The sequence below is a fragment of the Maylandia zebra genome, linkage group LG6 (assembly GCF_041146795.1).
Source record: "Maylandia zebra isolate NMK-2024a linkage group LG6, Mzebra_GT3a, whole genome shotgun sequence".
Classification (NCBI taxonomy): domain Eukaryota; kingdom Metazoa; phylum Chordata; class Actinopteri; order Cichliformes; family Cichlidae; genus Maylandia; species Maylandia zebra.
The window spans coordinates 24,098,765-24,125,019 of NC_135172.1; the positions used below are offsets into that span (position 1 = coordinate 24,098,765).

Sequence of the window (26,255 nt, forward strand, 5' to 3'; positions counted from 1 at the left end):
TCTTCTGTTTAATGTAGAAGCAACAGTGTTGATCGTGGCACAAGGACTGTTACAGATGAACCTGCATACTGGGTTTTGCCTGGCAATATGACCAAGATACAGCCAGAGGTTGGCCATAAGATAGACTTCTCCTCTTCAGCTGCCCCCCAAAAAAGGCTCTCAATCAAAACATAAACAGACCATCCGTACTGAAAGGTAAAAGGAGCCGTCCTCAAAAAAGAAAAATCCCACCTACTACTGTGGAGGAGTTGGCACCACTATTGGATACTTTGCTGGAACACAGTAAAGCTGTGGGTTGTGGGAATGACCCATAATGTTTTATCTAGATTTATGCCTGAAGTGCACTGCCATGTAAATAATTTGCATTTACTGTACTAAAAATGTCTGGAGCACACCAAAAGATATTTGGAGATGGAAGAGAACTGGATATCAGCTTGTCTCACAGCTGCTATCCAGGCTAGACGCCTTCGTTTGGTAACATCCGATACATGAGCTCCCTCATGTTGCTTCCAGGTGGGGAAAGAATGAAAAGACAAACCCTTTTTAAGCTTATTCTCTTGCCGGTCGTGCGATCGAACATTGCAGCGGACCGCACAGCAAGAACGAACCATGGCTGTTGTGTGTGCCTTCGCTCCTTTTTTGCTTGCACTTTGGTTGGACCCAGAAAATGGCGCATCAGGCCAAAATCCTTTCCACGCCCACCCCCGTGACATCACGCTCCAAAGACCTATATTCTGACAGAGGACCCATGTGTGTGACGTCATCCCCAAACTGCTGCTTTGTGAGCGCTTGTTCTGCACTCACAGACAGGACAGGTAGCGCGCAGCAACGCGCCTAATGATGTTTAAAAGATCCCAAAGTGCAAGTCCATCTTTCAGAGGAAAGAAATTTACCTCGTACCGACCGTATATGGGCTGATGGTGATTTTTCGTTTTTATGGGCCGATGTTTTATTTTTTTGGTAACGGTATAAACAATGAAAGGTGGTGGATTGGCCAGATGCTGGCCAATGTGTAAAAATAACTCAGTTGTTTGGTGGTGGTTGTGGCGGAGCTTCCACAGAGGCCAGCAAATGGATGAAAGAAAGGGGAGGCAGGAGGAGGAGAGACCCGAGGCGGCCACCTGTCCAAGTGTCAGGTGAACTGAACTTCAGGTAAGAAGTCATGACCTGCAGTCTATCTGGGTCAGATATAAACCAAGTTTAGGTGTAGTTTATTTTCGTTATGCTGACTTTTTACAGTCAGTTACAATAACTCGTACTGCGTACTAGCTAGCATGATGGAGTTTCTACAGCTGGGTGGGTGCTATGATGTTACTGATGTTGAACTTTATTCATAAAGTTAGTTAGTAGAGTTGCCAACTGTCCGTAAAAAACGGAATCGTCCCGTATTCAGAGAAGTTATTACGCATTTTGTATTGAGGTGAAAAGGAACAGTTTGTCCCGTGCTTCAGCTAGAATGGAAAAAGACACAAAGCTGGAGTTATTCTGTGTCTTTACGCTGCACAGCTGCCTCTTCTTCTCTCATTCTCTCCCCCTCCCTCTTCTGTTGCTACTTCAATCATGAAACTGATCAATGATCAGCTGATCGGCTTTTCTGTCACAAGTCCTGTCTCTCTTGTTTTGTTTATCTCCCACTTTGCGCAAGAAACAGGAAACCAGCAGATGCCTTGCTAAACAACAGCAGCACGTTTAAGCTTGGTCAGCTGTTGTTAGAACTTATTTAATATTACTTTCTAGTATCAGCTGATGTTTTCTGGAGCCACAGCTGTAAAAGCTGCTGGTCATGATATTGATTTGGATATGTGATGAGAGGGAAACATGAAGATGAAACCAGGAGATGTCCTTACTGAATGATCAGAGCTGAACAGGTGATGGAAAAACAGGTTTACCTTTGAGGTGACATGAATGAGTTGAAGGGAAGTTATGAACTGTTTCTGAGAGACAAATAACACCAGGATCCTTTTCTATTTAGCTGAAAGCTGGTAACTATGCAGGGGCGGCTCTAGCAAAGCTTTGCCAGGGGACCAGGTAGGGCATTAACAGGGAAAGGGGGGCACAAAGAAATACTTTTCTTTCTTATTCTCATTTAAAAAGTCTCCACGTACGGTCAATAGACAGCAAAGCTATTGTTTTGAATGACATTACTTTTCATAATATTGACCTTTTATGATTGAGTCTTTGCTTTCTCCTGCAAAAGAGTGAAGACGAAGGGGTAACAAGACATCAGATGTTGTGCAGAGGAATGTCCTTTTTGAAAGTGAGATAGATCAAGCAAGAAAATGTTTGGGAGATTTAGGAAGGAGTTAATGTTAAGTAAATATTAAACTCATTCAAATAAAGACTAAACAAGGATTTTTGTAACATTTCTGTCTGCATCATTTCAGGGAAACAACACAGCTAACGATTGATTACATCTTAAATGCAATATAGACTTCCTGTTTCTATGCATACCGTACAATATTATACTGTATACTACGACTTATGGGTAATCCCACTAAATCAGGTTTTCCAACATTCTAGCAAGACAAGTTTAAATCCTCAGGGACTTTCCAACATTACACCTGCAGGTTTCGATGTTTGTTAACTGCTAAAAACTGTAAAAAATTATACACACAAAATGTAAAACTTCCGAACACCTGGGAAGCAGACAGATGTGTGTACAGATCACCCTTATTGAACTTATGCATAAGCTTCCTTATAAATTGTTTTTTCTAAGTTCCTATATATTAGGAAGTTATTTTCACATGAAAGCTAATGTTCTGCATTTATATTGTTTACATCAGCAAAACTCATTAGATGCCCATTAGACATCTTTTGCAGGGTTTATCATAACCTCTGGCCAAATGGCCTTGGGCAAGTTAAAAATACTAGCAAGTCAACAGGACAACAGCTATGTTTCCATCAAATACACTCATCAAGTTCATCTGTGACTTGGCTGAAGCAAAACTTGTTTCCTGAAAATGTGTTTTTTTTTCTTTTCATTAATCTATTTGTAGCTTCAGCATTCCACATAAAATGAAATGTAGCAGGCCCCAAATATTAAGATAGTGGTATTGAAAACAAAACAGCAAGGTGACAGTGCTGGTATTAGGGCCAAATAGTGCACTTGCATTTGCAACCACAAACAGAAAGAGTCAACATGCTAAAAATGATCTTCACTATGAGTCTCTGACAATTTGCTTAAACAAAACACTTTGTTGACAATAATAGTATTAAATATCCTCACCCACATTGTTACCCAGTTTATGAATTTGACTACCATATAACTCAGTTATAACCACTGTTGATACAAGATGATTGCTTGGCTCTTACTTTGGTAATTAATTGGTAATAAATTGCTATTACCATTTAAGAAGACACTTGCCTGTCAGGATATAATAAAACTTATTGGGATGGCAATTCCCTTTTCCAGCAGGAATTAGAACTAGCCCAACACACCGACATTAATATCAAATAGTTTGTTGTCTATGATGTTTATGAGCTTGATTGACCAACCAACCAGTCCTTGGCTGAGCCCCACAGGAAATCTTTGAGCTGCTGTCAAGAGGAAGAGGAGAAATGTCGGACCCAACAATACAGGTAAATTCAAGGCTGCTATAAAAGCAACCAAGGCTTTGGTAACATTTGAGCAGTGCCACAAGCTGATCACATCCATGCTACTTTCTACTGATGCAGTAAATTGTGACAACCAATCACTGAGAATATAACTGACCACACCTTCATAATTATTTCTATATAGTAAACCTTTTTTTGATTGATTTAAAGATATACTCTGACAAACTGGATTTCTGGCTTTCATCAGTTATACGCCATAACCATCAAAATAATAATTTCAAAAAGAGCCTTAGCATGTTTAATTTTATATATAATGAATTTAAAATAAAAAAAGGCTATGAAGCAATAATTAGACTCTGACACAAAGGACAAGATCATGACTCAGTTCTACTGGCAAGCTCAAGTGAAGGTCACAACACACACCCAATAGATAACCATTTAGGAAAGAATATAACACACTTGCTTGTCTGATAAGAAAAAAGTCTGTCTCTGGTGAGTGGTTTAACCCTTACGTAGTCTGCATGTGAACACAAAAACAAAAAAACACTGGTGACCGCCACTGCAATCCCTCAGCCTCCTAGTAATTTGAAAATCCTCGATGACTTCCTTCTTGAGTTATCACATTCACAAAATTTCCAGAAAACATGACATCTGACCTTGAGGTTTTCAAAAGTATTTCAAATTATTCATAAATATTTATTTGCTTTTCCAGTTGCACAAAGTAACTTAAGCATTTCACATTGGTGTGTGAGGCTATTGCTAATGTCTCTGTTTGCAAGAAGGAAGCAAAACTGGTAAAGACCAAGATCGGTGGCTAAAATAAACTGCAGAGTTTGGTAGATCACTCTCATAATGGAGTGAAATTAGCCCTTGGCTATAATCTGGTATGTTTACATTCATGTAATTTTTTTTACATTTATGTTCATTAAAATGCACTGTCCTAAATAAATAAATAAATAAATCATGTGGTTCATTCTTAACAACTTGGAACACAATACTTCTTACAGGAAAATATAATGAAAACACAAGAAATCTTGCCCCTTTCACAGCCATAAAGATTGGACACTTCAGCAGCTGGCTCTGTCTGATTACCCAATCACAGTCATGCTTGAAAGTTGATGTTAAATAAATCCTGCTAATGTGCACACAAACAGACCAGTGTTTGGCTCATGGCAACTCCAGGCCTCGAGGGCCAGTGTCCTGCGGGTTTTAGATGTGTCCTTGATCCAACAAAGCTGATTCAAATTGCTAAATTACCTCCTCAACATGTTTTGTAGTTCTCCAGAGGTCTGGTAATGAACTAGTCATTTGATTCAGGCGCGTTGACCCAGGGTGACATCTAAAACCTGCAGGACACCGGACCTCGAGGCCTGGAGTTGCCCACCCCTGGTTTAGCAGATACTCTGTGATGGTTTTTGTTTCGTTTTCCGTCTTACTTTAGCTTTATGTGCGTACATTAGCTAATTCATTCATTCTGAAAAGGATTTGAATGTAACATAATTTATTGTCATTTCACAAATGGTGGATTGAGCTACGACAATTTTAGGGCTTGGGGCAGGGGGACACCTGTCTGATGTGGTCATTAGTAAAGTATTACATCACTTTAAACTATTTGTTGATCAACTCCAGAGTAAAGTTGCTAAAGTTAAGTAAAGAAAAACTGGAAACAAAAATGCAAAAAAATAAAAGTCTATAATTTTAGTCTTTGTCAGTTTGGTTACATTTGTGAACACAGCCTGCTTGGTGAGTTGTCTACATGACTGTGAGTACGCCGCCTAAATACAGTGTTGTGATTGTTCTGTAATGCAGTCTTTGCTTCATAAATCTTGACCCTGGTAAATAACCCACATATAATAACAATTAAAAAGATTGTAACTGACACTGAAACTAATGAAAACTAAACTGAAATGGACAAACTCATGGTTGAAACTAGCTGTAGTTAAAGTGCACTAAAATATCTCAGATTAAAAACTAATTACAAAACACATTTACCCTATAAATGTTGTTTCTAATGTCTCTGTAAAGCACTTTGAATCACCTTGTTGTTGAATTGTGCTATACAAATAAACTTGCCTTGCCTTGCCTTGCCTATAATGGTGCTCACAAACCGGATTGGTCAACTGAGTGTGAAGTTTCACAATGTGTATTATGTTCCTCATGTTGCAACAAATTCCTTAGAACTCCTTTGCTGACATTCTTTCCACATACTCGACAGCAGTAGAAGTGTGAATGCAACAGATAAGCAAATCAGTTAAAGTGCTCAGGACATGCATGCTGTGCTAAACCAAAAATAAAGTACTTGTGAAGCCTGATAGAGACACGGATCTAATTTTCACTGTATGAAAGAGCCGTTTGGTAGCAGCCATTATTTAAAATTAGCATACAAAATGTATACTGTAGTGCTGCAGTGAGGCAGCAGCTTTTTTTTTTAGTATACTGCTGAAAGAATTGAGGGAAAACTCGACCGTCTCAATATAACAGGGTCATTTAAACTGATATCAGCTGAATCAGTCCAGTTACAAAGCATAAGCTGCTGTTATTCACTCTCACCTGCTTTGATGAAAATGGAAGTGACAGATAGATATCTGTGAAGTTTGACTTTGAAGTTCATATACTGTGACCGAGTCTTACATTTTTTTGAGAAGTGTACAATTGGATTATCGTGGCCCATATAATAATAATAATGATGATAATAATAATAATAATAAGAAAGTTTACTGTTATCCTATCTTTCATCAACAATAACTACTGTTTGTTTTAATTCCCACTTACTTTCAATAACCTGTCTAAATATGAAACCCTGATCATCTGTATGAGTACATATACATTCATCTCCAAATACAAAAATCAATATGCAAACAGAAGTGGTGAAAATCTATTTTATTCAGGAAACTCCTATTCAATCTAACGTATATCCATGAAAAATATAAAGAAATCAAAATGATTAAAAAAGTAACCACACTGGCAAACTTCTCAACTTTTTCCATCTAAATCATTTACATACAAAAATGAGTTACGGATAAATCTTCAGACAAAACAAATGGAAGTTCCCACTATAGTGTGGATGGCATTAGTTCTTTACTCTACCGAGGTGGAAAGCCTCTATGTGGCCCTCCCCTACCCCTGAACCCTCCCCTGTCTCCACGGAAATTTGGTCGGTTTCTTTCTCGACCTCTGTCTCCCCCTCTTCCAGCATTTGGCCCACCACGCCCCCCTCTGGGTGGTCCGCCACCACGGTCCGACTTAAGTTTAACAGGGGGAGACTTGGGCCGGAGCCTCTCTATTTCTTCAGTGCAGCCAGACAGATGGCAGTTAGGTAAACCAAAATGTGCAGCGTAGGTTTCTGGGTTAAAGTTGGTGTTTGTCAAAGTAGGACCCACTGTCAGCCAGCCTAGAATGAGAGTGGAAAAAACGAAACAATATGTGTAATGACAAACAAGAACGAAAGACAGAGAAACTGAATTGAAAATAAGTAAATAAAATGTTGTTGTCAACTAATTTTAAGTCAACATATTTTCCAAAGAAAAGCACATATCCATCGTACCTGGTCTGATGGTAGAGTCTCTTCCAAACAGGTGCAACCTTCTGCGGCCCAAACAGAAGTGCTCAATGATGTGGAAGATCTCCACAGGCTTCTCTACATTTCCCATCTCAGGCTCTTCAGTGATGATCAAGTCAATGTCTACATTGGCATGGATGAAGTCTCCATCAGAACTCCTACGCACTGTTCCTTTGATTCCCATTAGGCAATGTTCCTGGAAGGATTGTGTTGTTTGTCATCATGCATCATACTATACAATTAATCCCACAATTTACATCAATAATATACCAAGTGTGTGTGTGTGTGTGTGTGTGTGTGTGTGTGTGTGTACAAAATACCTTGGTCCTTTGGAATACTGCTTTTGGATCCAGTGCCTTGGTTTTTCCTGGGTTATTCTTGTTGGTCTTAATCCAGCAGATATCCTCACACCTCCTAAAGCCCCACTTCCTCAAACACTGAAAAAGAAGAAATAAACGGTAGGTATTATGACATCCCAATGTATTGTACAGACTGAACAAGCATTGCATTTAAAGCTGTTTAACTGAAAATAAATAAATAACCTTTACTGTAGGCTAGGTCAATGGGTAACTCGTATATAATGTAACTTCAACTGCAAATCGTTATCTATATAAGAAAGCATATTTCTGGACTTCCTAAAGTTAGGCTCAGTTAATAATAATGGATTGCATTTATATAGCGCTTTTCAAGACCCTCAAAGCACTTTACAATTCCACTATTCATTCACAGACTGGTGGAGGCAAACCACAGTTGTAGCCACAGCTGCAACTGGGGCAGACTGACAGAAGCGAGGCTGCCATATCGCGCCATCGGCCCCTCTGGCCAACACCAGTAGGCGGTAGGTGAAGTGTCTTGCCCAAGGACACAACGACCAAGACTGTCCGAGCCGGAGCTCGAACCGCCAACCTTGCGATTACAAGACAAACTGCCAACTCTTGAGCCATGATCGCCCCTACCAAAGTTACCACAAACTAGCAGTCACACGAAAAAGACAAAAAAAGGAAACTGAAAGAAAAGAGAGCATGTGATCACTATTTAACCAATGAGGATGAAACTTCGGCTACGTTCACACTGCAGGTCTTAATGCTCAATTCCGATTTTTTGATCGAATCTGATTTTTTTGACTGCTTGTTCACACTACAAATAAAATGTGACAGCGAACGCGCTCTAGTGTCAGGGCTCGCAAAATTTCAAAATCCCTGGTAGCCCTTCAGTCAGGGACTCTTCAGTTTTTTGTAGCCCAAAATAAATTTAAGTAGTCCGAATAAAAAAGAGAGCAATTTTTTTGATTGATGTTTTGTTTCCTGTTTTGTGTCCTTTACAATATTATACATTAAAGTATAATATTGTAAAGGACACAAAACATTAATCAAAAAATTGTTGAAACACAAATTACAACATTGTATAAAAATTACAATCATCAACTCAAATACTTGGTTCTAATTGAACAGAAGTTTCTATCAACTTGTAAGAACTGTGTAGGACATGAATCAGTCTGTGTCAGATCCTGAATTTGAAATTTCCACTGAAGTCACGAGTAAGAGACAAGTGGAACCAAGATCTAGGACATTTGCTTTTTGAAGTTTGCAAAGACTGCTAAATTGTGCCAGTGGTAGTTCACTCTTTGCAACATAGTACGCTGTTCTAAACAGATTTTTCAGGTTTATTTTTAGTATATTATTTGCAATTGGTGTTTGTTCTGGGAAAGATATTGCAGACTGAGCAATAATGCATTTCTTGCATTTCTCATGGGTTCTAATGGGGGCCTTTCTTAAAATGACTGGTCCCAGTAACAAAGGCGCTTGTCGACTCAGAAATCGAGAGAAAACCAACAACACACCCGGCAGAACATTATGTTATTTACACGGGTGCACATAAGTGGTCCGCATGTGCGCATTCGCTGTCAAAATAAAAGACGCGCACCAGACAAGAAGTTGCAACGCGTGTTTGCGTCCATATAAAAAGCACTGTTTTTGTCCGCTAGAGTGGGATTTTCACGGCACATTCTGCACCACATCTCTGTGCGTTCATCATTTGTTTGAAGCCAGCTCACCTCCTGCAACCACTTTTCCGAGAATACGCGCTTCTTTTGTGGTTCGGACTCCTTCTGACATTTCTTTGGAGGTGGAGGAACACCAAAGCAATTGCTTAAAGGAGCTTCTTCAACATCTTTAAGAGTTCTAAACAAATGTCTGTCCACCTCCAGAAAATCTTATGTATGCAAACGCGCGTTGCAACTTCTTATCTTGTGCGTGTTTTTTTTTTTGACAGCGAATGCGCACCTGCAGACCACTTATGTGCAGCCCTGGTTATTTAGCTCGTCATATTGCAGCCACAGAAATTCTTTTGTCCATGAAACCATAAAGCTGCACTTTCTTTTTGCCTTATAGTCTGATTTGTCATAACTTTTCCGTTTTGTGGTAAGCTTTTCTTTGGCTGTCACTTCTTCACCCTGACCTGTCTTATTTGGCTCAGCAGAACTAAAATATAAATCCTGCTGCTTTTACACACGCACTCACATAAGCTCAGCGATTCTCTGCGCGATCAACCTCTCACATGTTTAAGCTGCCGGAGATTTCACTTGTCATGTTTGCATAGTAAGCTAACGATTGATAAGACGATGTCAGAGAAATTGGTGCGCAAATGATCGTCACTCACCAATCAGTGCTGTCGCTCTCTATACACAGTTCGCGCGATTGCAAAGTGAAAGCAAAAAACAAGCGCAAATTCAAACGCGATTTCAATATGTCACATATTGACAGTGGCTCACCGATGCCAATGACATAATTACCCAGCTACATTTCTGAAAGAATGCAAAAGCATTGACATATATTTTTCCTTCCTACGATAGCCCGACGGGCAGGGCAGAGATAGATTTTGCTAGCCCGACTGGAAAAATCACTAGCCCGACGTCCCGGGGCTAGTGATTTTGCGAGCCCTGAGTGTGAACGCTCAAAGTGTCCCGCATGCACAAAAGAAGACGTCACACACAACGAGCTCTGTTTAGACCCAGATCAAACAGTATTGTTTGACTGATGGCCGTTAATATGAAGACTTGTTTCAGACTTTACGTTTCCCAATTTTGCTTTAAGTTATTTTGTTATTTACACATAATAATTGTCCTTATTGCTGTTTTAGAGGAGCGCTGCTTCAGAGGATAGTTGCAGATTTCTGTCAGAATCTGCAGATTATACAGTACAAATAAAATGTTCATGTTTCTCCAACGTTGTCTTCCAAACAGTTTCACTGGATGGCCAGCAAGCGTTTGCGATGTCTTCTTGGGAGCTGATAATTGGCGTCTGTCTTGTGTCAGTGACGTAAAAGACGGATTTAATGCGACATGACCATTCAAACAGCAGTCGCTTTCTAAAACATCAGATATGTATCGGACTCAGTACCACATACGAAAGTGACCCAGATCGGATTTGTGCCGTTCACACTGTCATAACATGATCGGATATGGGTCGCATAGGGTCAAAAAAGTCGGATTTGATGCGCTTTCGCCTGCAGTGTGAACGTAGCCTAAGAGGAATTTCCTCTTAACTTTGATACTATTCTGTGGCAATTTTATTTTTTTAGAAAGTGCAAATGTTGAGGTTCAAACATTCATTCCAAATCATTTTATGCTTATGTCAACGTGTGAACATATTTTTCTAAGGTCAGGACAGATCAGACTGTAAGTAATCTGTATTTAAAAACTGTAAAGCACATTTATGTCACAAGATTTATGTTGGTATGTGTTATATAATTTATTCTGAGTTTATTGGCAATCTACGATGTCCAGCGATAACTTTCTCGGTCTTTACACTGATGACAGGGAACTGTTCCTTAGATAGAGAACAGCTGGATTGCAATTTAACTGTTCGCCAAGATGGACATTTCTACAGATTAAAGAATTCTAGGAAGCGTTCTGTTATCAACTCAATGAATGAGGAAACGAAACTGAGTCATACAGATTAATAAAACCACAGGATAAGCTTGTTTTCTTTTTTCCAAATACAACATACCATTATAAAGCACCTTGAGGCAACTGTTGTTATGATTTGGTGCTGTACATATACAATTGAATTGAATTGAATTAAATTAAATTCCTTCTCTCTTTCTTCCTGTACCTATCCTTCTAGATGGGAAAACCAACAGACCTCCCCTCATCTCTTGATTAACTCAGATTTTCCCTAAACCTGCTTTCTAGAACAGGGTCATGATATCAATAAATTTTCATTTCTCCAACTGTCCAAGAAAAATAACATCGACATAAACATTTTTAAGTTCAAAGCAAAAGTAGATATATTCTCCCCTAAAACTCATAAGTCAGACTTAGATTAATGTATCTCTATAAAATTATTACATAACCTAATTAATTAAAATTCACTTTCCTGATGTCTAACTCGGGGATAAGAAGCATGCTGAATTAGGTTCTGAGCAACTGAAAATATGTCAATCCTTAATATGGCAAACTGGGAACCAGTAAATCAAATTATTATCTACTAAATTCTGGACAATTGTGGATTTTTTTGGTAGTAGGGTGTGTATTTTTTTTTTTGTTGTTTAGCCATAACATTAAAACCACTAACAGGTAAAGTGTCTAAAATTGATCAACCTGTTACAATGAGAAATTTTGGCTCACTCCAGGACTGAATGCTTTTTTTAATGAATAAAAAATTGCGTTACCATCCTGCCCAGGTCCAGTCCTTCACCAGAGCCACACCAGAGAAAGACAAAGGAACGTAGAGCAGATATCTCTTCTATCTCCAGTCTCATGAGCTATAATAGGAGAGTGAAGGGAATGGAAAGAGGAATAAGCGTAAATGAGAAGAACACTCCATGCTGAGTAAGTAACTACTACTTACTTAACTCTTCTTTTCTAGCTCATAGGCTACCTTTGCATTAAAAAAAACCTGCAGGAGATAAAGCCATTCCTTTTTTTCAGTCCTGTCTGGCAGCTTTTGCAATCAGAATTATGACACATTTTAACAGACTTTCACATCAGCAGATAAACAGTGCCATTTGGGATGCTGGCTGTTTTACAGGTCCAAACTGTTTGCTGTCCTTGGAGTCATGTTTCAAACCAACCCCTACCTCACCTTCACACATAAGATAATAACTTCTGTAGCTTATTTATTTTAGTTTTGTAGTGTTTTTTAAAAACAGTAAGAGTTTTCAGTATTTAATTACATGCTAGTCTAAACCAGTAAATGCAAACCAGTCAGAAATAGTATACATACATCATCCCAGGTCCAGAAGCGTTCAGTGTGGCTTATGCCTGATTCTCTGTAGTATTCCTCTAGAGGAGGTTCAAGCAAAATCACATCGAATTTGCACTTCAAATCCTTCAGGTCAAAGTGCTCTGGGTCTGCCTGGAGGTACCTAAACACACAGACAAACGTACCGAACTTGAAATGGTCAGTGACTACTTTACAGTGCATCTGGAACGTATTCACGGTGCTTCGCTTGTTCCATATCTTATTACACACTTTTTACAGCTTTTTCCAAAATTGATTACATTTATTTTTACCTCAAATTCAACAAACAATAAGCCAGTGTCAAAGTAAAGAAAAAAAAGTTTATTTGAAACTCTTGCAAAGTTAATAAAAATGTAAAACAAACAAACAAAAATATAACATGCATATAAGTATATACAGCCTTCACTTAATACTTTGTTAAAACCCGCTTGGCAGCATTTACAGCCTCCAAGTAGGTTTTATTTTATGTATGAAGCTACAAGCTTGGTACATCTCTTTTTGGGCAATTTCTCCCATTTGCTTTCATAGAACTTCTCTCAGGTTGACGTGCGACCAACCTATGAAACGTCCTAGTGGTTCCAAACTTCGATGGAGGCCATTGTGCTCATCGTGATCTTCAACCCTGCAGAAATGTTTATGTACCCTTCACCAGATCCTGTCTCAGATGTCTACAGACAATTTCTTGGACTTCATGGCTTGGTTTGTGCTCTGACATGACCTATCAACTATGGGACCTTATATAGACAGGTGTGCCTTTCCAAAGCATGTTCCATCAACTGAATTTAGAAAAAGTGGACTCCAACCTTGTTGTAGAAACATTTGTAAGATAATCAGTGAAAAGAAGATGCACCGGAGCTCAAATTTGAATGTGTTAGCAAAGGCTGTAAATACTTCTGTAGATGTTATATTTTTGTTGTATTTTATTTTACTATATACATAAGAAAAACTTTTAAAAAATCAAATCAAATTAAGGGATTTTGGGGTGAAAAATTAATTTTATCCCTTTTAAAATAAGGCTGTAACATGACAAAAGGCGGAATAAGTAAAGTGCTGTGAACACATTCCAGATGGACTGTAATTCAAGCATAAATTAATTGCACTCATAATCAGATAAACATTAGTATTCATTTAGCATACATGGGAGGGGTGTTGGTAGTGGCGATGAGTTCGTCCTTCAGTCTGATCAACTCTCGAAGTTTAGGGTATTCTTCAAATCGGTCGGCCAAGCCTTTACAACAGGCGACACAGAGGTCAGACTCACATACATGAATATGAAACAATCAAATAGCAAGCACACACTTACCAACATCTCTGATGAAGTTCTGTGGCCTATGCCCAGTGTCCACAAAATGCTGGCAGTAGTCATTGTGAGGATTCAATGACTGGGTACCCTGAGAATGAAAGAAAATTGCCATATAAAGACAAACCACATGTGAACCTGTGTTTTATCATACCTTTAATATGTGCCATTTTAAAATATTTAATATTTTTTTTATAGCACATATTTTTCTTCATCCTGATTGGATGTAGATCATTGACAATCTTGTGCGTTTTGCACTGTCAAAGGCCCCTGAGGTAGCAATCAAAAGGCAGAGGATGATGCTAACCATTGCACAAAAAGTTGGACTTCTGGACATGCTGAAGGAAGGCAGAAATTACCGTATTTTTCGGACCACAAGGCACACCGGATTATAAGATACATTAAGCAAAACAAAACAGTCAGATAAGTCAAACTTTACTCAACTCATTCTTCTTGCTTCCTCTACTTCCGTACCATTGATTCATTAATGTTGACTTCTCTCGCAGCTGCTCTATTCCCATGTTCTGGACCCTGAACATGAACCCCTGAAAACAGGGTTTGATCTTTGGTTTCATTCTATAATACTGGACTTATTTTTCTATGAAGGTTTGAACTTTGAGAGTGTTTAAACAAGAGAGAAAAGTGTGAAAAGTTCACGCCTGTCTGAGAAAAGTGTATAAAGCCTTAAGACATCTATAATAATTGTAAATAATAATTGTAAATAATAAAGCTGACTACTTTGCGGATTTCACTTATTGTGGGTTATTTTTAGAATGTAACTCCCGTGATAAACGAGGGACCACTGTATTACAAAAATCTAAAATTTATGGAATGTGATAAAATGTGGAATCATATGTAAATATCAACACTTCACCGAGTTCTTTTGATTCCTCAGAGTCATCCAATGGAAGACAAAACACTGCTCAGTAGACCATTTAACACTTTATTACTTCTAGAAGGGAGATGCGTCCTGCATGACACGCTGCCGCGGATCTCAAAATGGCGGTGTGCTCCTAACAGTTTTATTACAGAAGCTCTCTCATTCTAGTCTAAACAACAGTGTCTCAGTAACTTTCCACTAGAGATGGTGCTCTCTTATCTGCATTTTCCCAGGCAAGCATGAGCGGGAGTCTGCAGCTTTCCACTCCCCAAGGACACATGGTCTAATGCCTTTATTTTTCAGGGCTGTGTCCACTTAATACTACACTATATAACTTTATAACACTTATTAATAAAAAAAGCATAGCAGTATTGAGGCACTGCAAATTATTTAATTCCAACACATATTAGGAACAAACTGTGAAAACATGAATAATCCTGTTCATATATCCCTTGCTTGCCAGAGCTGATTTTTGTTTGTAACAGTGAGACTACTCACTGATTTTATTACACTCTTAAATCCTACTACTTATTCCTGCGTCTTTTGTGATAGTCGACGTAATCATGACTAGTCGACTAATTGTGGCAGCCCTAATTTAAATATAAGAGTACTTAAACAGCATAAATGTTTACAGTGCAAGTAGTATAGTGTTACAATAGAAACTGGCACTGAATGAATAATTTAATTAGTTAGAAAACATTCCACAGACTATCCTCAGTCCAAGTCATATGCTCATGCTGGCAAACAAAACTGACACTTCTGGTTTGGCAACACCTGCCAGAATAAAACTTGTTTATCTTACATATGCTTGGCTGCTGATTACTTAAGAAGCAACTAAAAATGATAGCGTTATAATTCTTCCTTCACTACTTGTTTTTTTCCCTTCTCTTTCAAGTTAACCCGTTGTCACATTGGTTGCACTAAATCTTCTGGGTAAAATCTAGGTTAGCATCACCAAAGCAATTTGAAATGAAAAAAAAATCAGTGCCTTTAAATTTAAAAATCTTTTACATATCATGTTACACAGGGCTCACAAAATGGCTAGCCCGACATCCCGGGACTAGCGATTTTTCCAGTCGGGCTAGCAAAAATCTATCTCTGCCCCGCCCGTTGGGCTATCGTAGGAAGGAAAAATATATGTCAATGCTTTTGCATTCTTTCGGAAATGTAGCTGGGTAAATTTTAGTTGGGTATATATTTTATAGTTCTGTATATTTTAGTTCTGCTGAGCCAAATAAGACAGGTCAGGGTGAAGAAGTGACAGCCAAAGAAAAGTTATGACAAATCAGACTACGAGGCAAAAAGAAATTGCAGCTTTATAGTTTCATGGACAAAAGAATTTCTGTGGCTGCAATATGACGAGCTATATAACCGGGGCTGCACATAAGTGGTCTGCAGGTGCGCATTCGCTGTCAAAAAAAAAAAAACGCGCACAAGATATGAAGTTGCAACGCGCGTTTGCATACATAAGATTTTCTGGAGGTGGACAGACATTTGTTTAGAACTCTTAAAGATGTCGAAGAAGCTCCTTTAAGCAATTGCTTTGGTGTTCCTCCACCTCCAAAGAAATGTCAGAAGGAGTCCAAACCACAAAAGAAGCGCGTATTCTCGGAAAAGTGGTTGCAGGAGGTGAGCTGGCTTCAAACAAATGATGAACGCACAGAGATGTGGTGCGGAATGTGCCGTGAAAATCCCACTCTAGCGGACAAAAACAGTGCTTTTTATATGGACGCAAACACGCGTTGCAACTTCTTATCTGGTGCGCGTCTTTTATTTTGACAGCGAATGCGCACATGCGGACCACTTATGTGCACCCGTGTAAATAACATAATGTTGTGCCGGGTGTGTTGTTGGTTTTCTCTCGATTTCTGAGTCGACAAGCGCCTTTGTTACTGGGACCAGTCATTTTAAGAAAGGCCCCCATTAGAACCCATGAGAAATGCAAGAAATGCATTATTGCTCAGTCTGCAATATCTTTCCCAGAACAAACACCAATTGCAAATAATATACTAAAAATAAACCTGAAAAATCTGTTTAGAACAGCGTACTATGTTGCAAAGAGTGAACTACCACTGGCACAATTTAGCAGTCTTTGCAAACTTCAAAAAGCAAATGGCCTCGATCTTGGTTCCACTTGTCTCTTACTCGTGACTTCAGTGGAAATTTCAAATTCAGGATCTGACACAGACTGATTCATGTCCTACACAGTTCTTACAAGTTGATAGAAACTTCTGTTCAATTAGAACCAAGTATTTGAGTTGATGATTGTAATTTTTATACAATGTTGTAATTTGTGTTTCAACAATTTTTTGATTAATGTTTTGTGTCCTTTACAATATTATACTTTAATGTATAATATTGTAAAGGAAACAAAACATCAATCAAAAAAATTGCTCTTTTTTATTCGGACTGCTTAAATTTATTTTGGGGTACCAAAAACTGAAGAGTCCCTGACTGAAGGGCTACCAGGGATTTTTAAATTTTGCAAGCCCTGTTACAGCACAGTGAAGTTTCCTGTTAGAAGCATGGCAGTGGCAGCTTGACAGTCATTTCAATTAGTTTTCTAGATTATTACATTTATTGTTTTTATGTTCAGTCTCAACTGTTACGAAGATGATGTGCAGTTAATAAGTGCAATAAATATTTATATTGGAAAAGAAAATCGTGAGAGAATCGTGATCTCAATTCTAAGCAAAAAAAAATTGTGATTCTCATTTTATACAAAATCGTGCAGCCCTAGTAAAAACTATAACTTTAATCTCAGCTAAACCGATTTACTCAGGAATAAATAAAACACTGAAAAAAACGAACAATAAAATTTTTAAGTTATCTAAGTGACTTATATATGATGTTTAACCTGAGTAGCAAAAGACAGCGGGGGGTTGAAAACGATTTGCCGGGAGTTTGCTGTTCTCGTCGGCTCTAGTGAGCTTTGAACCCCAGCTAGCTATCGAGCTGGTGGATAACAGACGTCTCCAAAAACGTCAGAGCGCTTTTGCAAATATGTGATGTCTTGATAAACCAAGCAGATATTTGAAGTTTGCACAGCTACATTGTTGCCTGAAAATAAGTTAAAAGTTTATTTTGTGACACAGAAAGAGTAATAATAGTAATATTAAAACTAATTAGCTGCTGCCATTGATGGAATTGGCTGGGCTGCGCTATGAATCCTGGGATAGGCTGGGCCACGAAGGATACACCCAACCCATCCTTCAAATCTGGGGAAATGAAGGACACATTTATCGGCCGCAGTTGCAGAAGTCATCGAATTTGGACAGCCTTCGTCGCATTGCTGTAACGTAACTGGCCTACAAATGCGGCCTCCAAAGGATGCAGCCTCTGAATTTGGACACAGCTATGATACCAGACACTGCTTCTTCTTCTTCTTCGGGGTTTAACGGCAGCTGGCATCCTTGTACATGCAGTGCTGCCATCTTCTGTTTCAGTCCGTTATTACACTCTTAAATCCTATTACTTATTCCTGTGTCTTTTGGGATCTTACAAAGCTTCAAATGATGTGTCGACTATTAAATTAGTCGTCGACGATTTTGCTAGCCGTCATAATCGTGACTTGTCGACTAATCGTGGCAGCCCTATTGTGCAATAAGGTCAGATGCACTCCCTGGAAAAAGGTACACCCTTTTTTCTTGTGAAAATGCGACAAAATGTCATTGCTTGGAAGGAAGAAAAAAAAACAGACATACGGGCAAGTTTGGCATTTGATGTCAAGGAAAATAATACACTTTGTAAACCATGTGGAACAACTCTCACTGGTAAAAACACAACAAACTTTAACACTTTATATTTTAGTCAACTGAATCAACTTTCAATTCAGTCTACTAGAATTTTGTGATATTTGGTCAACTACAACTAGACCAAAACCAAATCCAAAATTTGCTGTCAAAATTAATAAGATGCCACACTGATACATTTAATCACCTCTGTGATGGCTCTGCTCAGGATATGTGTGTGCGTGTGTGTGTGTGTGTGTGTGTGTGTGTGTGTGTGTGTGTGTGTGTGTGTGTGTGTGTGTGTGTGTGTAAAATGCCCCAAAAAAGACAAATGTAGACAGAGAGCAGTGACTGAGACATCCTGCTGTGTTTTCACATCTGCTGAGTAATCTGTATCTCTAGGAAAGTCAAATTATAGTCCATTCAAAAATTTTCTTTTGCTTAAAGTTGCTGGATACTTTGTGTGGAAACAGGTTTTGCAAGTCCATACAAAAGTGACTGTGAATGCGAAGAAAGAATTTCCCAACCTTAAGAAAAGTACTTGAGTCCTTGTACACCTCTTCATATGGGTTGGTTTCATCTGGTTGCTGCACTTCCAGCTCATCCTAAAACACAAACAGGCCCACATATGCATGTGTGTACAAATGACCAATCAGGTTTACAATTATGACTATGACTAAGACATAGATTATGACTATGTTTAGCAGATGAATGCAGCTGAATGTAATTGCAAAATAAAGCAAGAGAACGGTTAACTATATCGTCAACTATAACAAATACCACCACTGTTTAATATGAAGAAAAAAAACTAAGACACAAACGTACAAAAAACATTAAATCAGTTAGATGTTAATCAAAGAGTGAGATGGGACATTGTCAGCCTGCTAAATCTGTCCACATTTTCATATATTTGTTCTAATACATCTGAATCGATGCATTTCGCACTATAATAAAATACAACCCTAATTCCAAAAAAGTTGGGGCACTTTGGGAAATGTAAATAAAAGCAGAATGCAATGATTTGCAAATCTTATAACCCATGTTTTATTTACTGCAGAAACTGAGAAAATGAAATGTACCATTTTAAGAAAAAAAAAATTGCTCATTATGAATTTGATGGCAATAACACTTCCCAAAACTGCTGGAACAAGGCCATGTTTACAGACTTTGGGGCTGGAGCCTATCCCAGCTATCATATTTCGACGGCTCATTGCTGGGCCGACCATTTTGTTTAAATAAAATAGCAAAATGTCTCAATTTAAATATTTTACATGTTTTCTGTATTCTATTCGGTTCTATTGATTTGATTAATTAACACGCACAACATGCAAACTTCTCTGAAATTGTGATTGTAAATCTATACTTCACCTTACAATTCATTAACTTCAGTTATAATCTGTTAAAACCTTTAATGGGTTGTAGTTTTAATAATACTTGAAAGTATTAAATGGAAAAATGAACTAATACTTCCACCTTTTTCATAAGTCATTTGTATTTACGTCATTATAGTCACGCAAAAGAGCAAAGTCAAACTCTGGCTCAAAGACAACATTTACCAGACAAGATTTTAGTAGATTAGTTTTGTCCTCCAATCCAGACCTTTACAAGCCTTTGTGTCCAAGTCACACCACATTTCAAGGCACTCATGTATAGACGCTTGTAGAATAAGAGCCTTTATGTCAACACTAATGATGTCAGTGATAACTTTAACTATATTGTAAGATAGACACTTTTGAACATAGCTTTGCTGTAGGCTACACCACTTTATCACACATCAAACAATCGCCTTTCGCCACCGCAAAGGATTCTGGGAAGTAGCTAGCCGGTCGTCACGGCAAAGCTACGAGAGCGTCTCTCAGCATGGGCCCGAAAAAAGTTCTGTCAGCCGAGGAAGGAGACGATATTAAGAAGTCGCTGGAGTTTATGACAGAGGAGATTTCTACTGTCAAACTGCAGCAGAAAGCCATCCTGGACCTGGTCGAGGAAGTTAAGGCTCTCCGCATCCAGAACGCCGAGAAGGATCGGCGGCTGGCGTACCTGGAGAACAGAGTGGCGGATTTGGAGCAGTACACCCGGATGAACGATGTTATCATCACGGGGCTTCGCATCAAACCCCGGTCATACGCCCGGGCGGTCGCCACTGACAATGTAGGAGGGCCAGGAGAGGAAGATGTCAACTCCACGGAGCATCAAGTGGTTACCTTTCTACGGTCCAAAGGTGTGGAAGTGGATTATAACAACATTGAGGCTTGCCACCCTCTACCCCGAAAAAATGACAGTAACAAACCAGCCATCATTGTGAGATTTGCAAACAGAAAACAGAAAACAGCACTGTTAAAACAAGGAAGGAAACTGAAAGGATCCGATGTCTTCATGAACGAACATCTGATAAAAAGAAATGCGGACATTGCCAGGAAAGCACGTTACTTGAAGAAACAGGGAAAAATTCAAAATACATGGACCACCAACTGCAAAGTATTCATTAAACTCAATGGAACACCGGAACAAGCCAAAGTGTTGGTCATCAGAAATATGGAAGAGCTGGACAAATACTGAGGTCAACTTACTCTGGAGGTATGAATACACATGTGACGTGACACACAACACAACACATGGCACAGTCCAAAAGAACTTCATCTGCATCCGGCAACAATATCAACATGACTCATTGGAATTCTCTTTATGATAATCTGGAACTGAGAACATTTCGATACACAGACCATAATGTTCTAGACTTAGAAAAGGATATAGACCCGGAAAATAATTTCTTCTACAACATCAGCTGTAACTGCTGCTACTTCACTGATGAACAGTTTAAGCACACCATCAACACGGAAAATAAATTATCAATAATCCATTTTAATAGCAGAAGTCTGTATGCCAACTTCAACAATATAAAGGAATATCTAAATGAGTTGACAAATCCATTTGGAATTATTGCCATTTCTGAAACATGGATCAATGCGGAGAAAGGAATGGACTTTGGACTGGAGGGATATGAAGTGAATTTTGTAAATAGAAGGAACAAGAGTGGAGGGGGAGTAGCTGTGTATGTGGATAAAAACCTAAACTACAAGGTGGTAGAAAGTATGACAACTGTAATTGATAATTTACTAGAATGTATAACAATTGAAATTTATAAGGAAAAAGAAAAAAATGTAATAATTAGCTGTATATATAGAACACCTGGCTCTAGTATTCAAGTATTTAATGACTTCATAGAGGAAATATTCTCTAAAACAAATCAAAAAGTTATGTTTATCTGTGGTGATTTTAATATTGACCTGTTGAATCCAAAAAAGCATAAAATGACCGACGAATTCCTAAACACTATGTACAGTTTGAGTTTACATCCTAAAATAACCAGGCCTAGCAGAATTACACCACATTGTGCCACCTTACTTGACAATATTTTCACTAACAATATGGAAAACAACATTGTGAGCGGAATATTAATTAATGACATCAGTGATCACCTACCAGTTTTTGCAGTTTATGACACTAATTATAAGAAAAATCAGCATGAAGATCAACTGAGATACAGACGTGTAAGGACAGAAGAAACTATGACTGCATTTAAGAACGATCTATTAAATCAGGACTGGGACAAGGTGTACAAAGAAGCTGATATTCATATTGCATATGGCATATTTTTAAGAATATTCATGGAGTTGTACGATAAAAACTGTCCAACAATAAAATACAACAGAAAGCACAAATATTCAGATAGACCATGGCTCACTAAGGGTTTACAAAATGCATGTAAAAAGAAAAATACACTCTATAGGGAATACCTAAAACAAAGAACAAAAGAAGCTGAAAATAAATATAAAAAATACAAAAATAAGTTGACCAATATTATACGTGTATGTAGAAAGGAGTATTATAGTAAAATATTGAACAACAATAAACATAATATGAAAGGAATATGGGATGTTTTAAACGGTATCATTAAAAATAATTCTGGACAACAAAGTTATCCACAATACTTTATCGATAATGGCAATATTATGGAAAACACTGCTGATAAGGTCAACAGCTTTAATCATTATTTTGTAAATATTGGACCAAAACTGGCAGAACAAATTCCTGAGTCACTGCCATCAGTAGAATGTAGTGAAAACCTGATTGATAGGAACCCTAACTCAATGTTCCTCACATCAGTGGAGGAAAAAGAAATAATTGACATTGTACACATGTGTAAATATAAAACATCCACTGATTGTAATGATATTGACATGAAAATCGTCAAGAAGGTCATTGAAGGAATTGTAGGACCTCTAACATATATTTGCAACTTATCATTTCAGACGGGAAAAGTGCCAAACAAAATGAAAATAGCTAAAGTTGTGCCGCTGTATAAAACCGGGGATAGACGCCACTTCACAAATTACAGGCCTGTTTCTTTACTACCACAATTCTCCAAAATCCTAGAAAACCTGTTTAATAAACGATTAGACAAATTCTTAGATAAATATAAATTACTCTCTGACAGTCAATATGGATTCAGATCAAAAAGATCAACATCTCTGGCATTAATCGAATCAATTGAGGAGATTACGAATGCTATAGATCAGAAACAGTATGCAGCTGGAGTATTTCTGGATCTCAAGAAAGCATTCGACACAATCAATCATGACATATTAATTAATAAACTGGAACGGTATGGGATTAGGGGGGTTGTACTGCAATGGGTGAAAAATTATTTAAGTGACCGGAAACAATTTGTGAAGCTGGGTGTCCATTCCTCATCATGCTTGGACATTGCTTGTGGTGTTCCACAAGGCTCTGTACTGGGTCCAAAATTATTTATTATTTATATAAATGATATTTGTAAGGCATCTGATATATTAAAATTAGTATTATTTGCAGATGACACAAATATTTTTTGTTCTGGGGGGAATCTAAAGGAGCTGCTGGATACAATTACTTCAGAAATGTGCAAAATTAAAAAATGGTTTAACAGGAACAAACTATCGCTAAATCTAAGTAAAACTAAAATTATCTTATTTGGGAATTCCCTTAGAAATGCACAAGTGCAGATTCATGTAGATGGTGTGGAAATTGAAAGAGTACTTGAACATAAGTTTCTTGGTGTGATTATAGATGATAAATTAAACTGGAAGTCTCATATAAATCATATACATAACAAAATTTCAAGAAGTGTCTCAATCTTGAGTAAAGTAAAACACATTCTGGACCACAAATCACTCCACATTCTCTATTGTTCCCTGATTGCACCGTATTTGAATTACTGTGCAGAGGTTTGGGGCAATACTTACAAATGTTCGCTATCATCAATCTTTATATTACAAAAAAGGGCCATAAGGATAATCCATAAAACTGGTTACAGAGATCATACAAATCCACTATTCTTAAAATCAAAAATTCTAAAATTCACAGATCTGGTTCATTTTCTCACAGCACAAATTATATATAAAGCAATAAATAACCTGCTTCCTGACAATATTCTAAAAATGTTTTCTAAAAGGGAACGGGGATACAATTTGAGGGGGGAATTAAATTTAAAACATCCTCGTATCCGTACAACATTAAAAAGTTTTTGCATCTCTGTGTGTGGAGTGAAGCTGTGGAACAGACTAAGTAAAGATATGAAGCAATGTCCAAGCATGGCGCAGTTTAAAAAGCGGTTTAAGGATATGGTTTTTACAGGGTACAGGGAAAAGGTAGAGATTTGATAGGGTGTTCTTGTCTAATATTTTCATGTGTGTGCGCATGCACGGGTTTGTTGGTATGGGTATATATGTATGTGTATATGTATATATATATATATATATATATATATATATATATATATATATGTGTGTATATGTATGTGTGTATATATATATATATATATATATATATATATATATATATATATATATATTAAATATATATAAAATTGTAGGTTGTGTATCCTTCAGGTGTTAATGGGGTTATTGAAAATGTGTATATGTGCGTATGTGTGTATATACGTAGGTATGGATAGATAGAAACATATATGTGTATATATTAAAAAAAAAAAAAAAAAAAAAAAAATTACACATGACATATAATGTAATTACAAGGAGGTATTTCTGTAGTCTATTGATACTAGATAGTGGAAAAGGGGTGGGATTAAATAAGCTTATGCTTCTTCCTGCTCCTTTTTGAACATGGACGTTATTTGGAGTTGTGGTTGCTCGTTTTCCTTTTGTTTGCTTTGTTCATTTGTCTCTTTTAATTCTATTTTTTTTTTTATACTTTTTCAACATGTTCAAAATAAAGATTCAATCAATCAATCAATCAATCATTACTTACTACTGCCTATGGCACAATGTTACAATACTTAACTCCTCCTAACACATTCAGGCTTTTTAATTATGTTTTATTTATATAATACCAAATCTCATAAACTCAACATTTATGTGGTTACACTCACCTTTTGCTCTTCCACATCCTCTTCTGTGTCCTCTCCTTCAGTCTGTGCTTTCCTTTTAGAAGAAGGGGCTGTGCTGTCATATGAAGCCCTGCAACAACAAATACACCTCAATATTTCAACATTTCCTAAGTCCCAAAGGAAGCATTTGGTACTGAACAAATGACAACACAGAGCGCACAAGATGGAAAAAAAAAAGAATGTGCATGCAGTAAACCCAAAGAGAAAAATGCTTCTGAGCATTTCTGCAGTTTAGTAAACGGACTGGGACTCGTAATGGTTCAGGGCAACTTGGGGGTTCAGTATGTTGCTTAATGATGCTTCAACATGTGGCGTTGAGGAATGATCCGCCGACCTTCTGATGGGTGGATGCTCCTCTCTACCGCCTGAGCCACAGCCACCATCAACAGTACCAACACTACAGCTTACCTGCATGTTTCTCTAGTCTCCTCGATCTCTTTTAGTTCGTCTTTACTGTGTAGGACTGCTCCGATGCTGTCTGCGCTTTCAGCTCCCAGCTGTGGTAACGACAGAACAAGTAAATGTAAAGGCCCTCCTGCTTGTGTTGTGCCAACCATACAGTGCCGACTATGAGGAAACATTTTCTTAATAAAACACCCCTTGGTGTTTTGTACTGCTGGTACATGACTCCATATCGTTATGGATAATTGTAATGGGTCCTCAATGCGCTCAAATCTTTTATTTACACGTACATTGAGTCTGCTCCTCTCGAGGGCGACCACTGTGAATGTTTGAAAGGGATAGGCAAGTTATCGGCACCCATGCATCGATGTGTTGGACGGAAACTATATGAAAACCCACTTTGCATATAACACGCTTAGCTCCACGTTATTAATACAAATCCGTTAGGTTTGTAGATACATTGAGAGGCAGCTTGGGGGCTCGTTGTGTACTTGCCTGTTGAGCTAACAGCTGCCGCCTAAGTTTTTGTCTCTCGCGTATCTCTTGAAGACGACTGTTCATTGCGTCTCATATACTGTGTTCTGACAAACTATTAAGTCCCCTTGGCCGCTGGTGTAAATAAAATATTTTCATATAACACTTATAGCTATCTGTAACAACAGCTAGCAACCGGCTAATGCAGGTTAACCGCTAAAAAAAAAAGGAAAAGTCGATAGATGCAATTGATTTCCACACCCGCACGCTCAGGCTCAATTTATTGCCCTTCCGCCGGTGGAGTTTGTTCAAAATGAGAGTCAAAGGCACATGTGTATTTGAATTTTGTTATAGCTCGTATACAGTTATGCCTAACTGTATTGGTTAAATCATCAAAGTATGAACAATATTTGGGTCTTAAGAATAGAGCGATTTACCACCTGTCTCGGCCATTGCCGGTGTACGCCGGTATTAAATAAAGAGTGAATGCCTTTGTGATTGAACGGACGCAGCGTGATGATGTCACAATCGCTGACGTCTCATGAGTCGTCTTCCAAAGACGGTTAGTTCTTCTCGCTCTTCAAGCAGCAGCGTACAGATCCCACGAGTGTTCCCGACTAATAATTTAAACACCAATCACAACAGAGAGCGCTCACGTTACCCCAAGAC

The 26,255-nt window shown here is 38.1% G+C and overlaps 1 protein-coding gene across 1 annotated transcript; it reads right to left on the reverse strand.

Annotated features, from left to right (window-relative positions):
- Positions 1-6,420: 6,420 nt before the first annotated feature.
- Positions 6,421-25,911, reverse strand: mettl14 (methyltransferase 14, N6-adenosine-methyltransferase non-catalytic subunit). The gene is made up of 11 exons (XM_004549528.3): positions 25,608-25,911; positions 25,119-25,207; positions 24,693-24,780; positions 18,796-18,873; positions 13,661-13,748; positions 13,495-13,585; positions 12,340-12,481; positions 11,786-11,878; positions 7,435-7,551; positions 7,100-7,310; positions 6,421-6,946 (listed from the first exon to the last, which is right to left on the reverse strand). Exons 1-11 carry the CDS (start codon positions 25,671-25,673, stop codon positions 6,639-6,641), a joined length of 1,371 nt encoding a protein of 456 aa, XP_004549585.3. The 5' UTR covers positions 25,674-25,911; the 3' UTR covers positions 6,421-6,638.
- Positions 25,912-26,255: the final 344 nt, after the last annotated feature.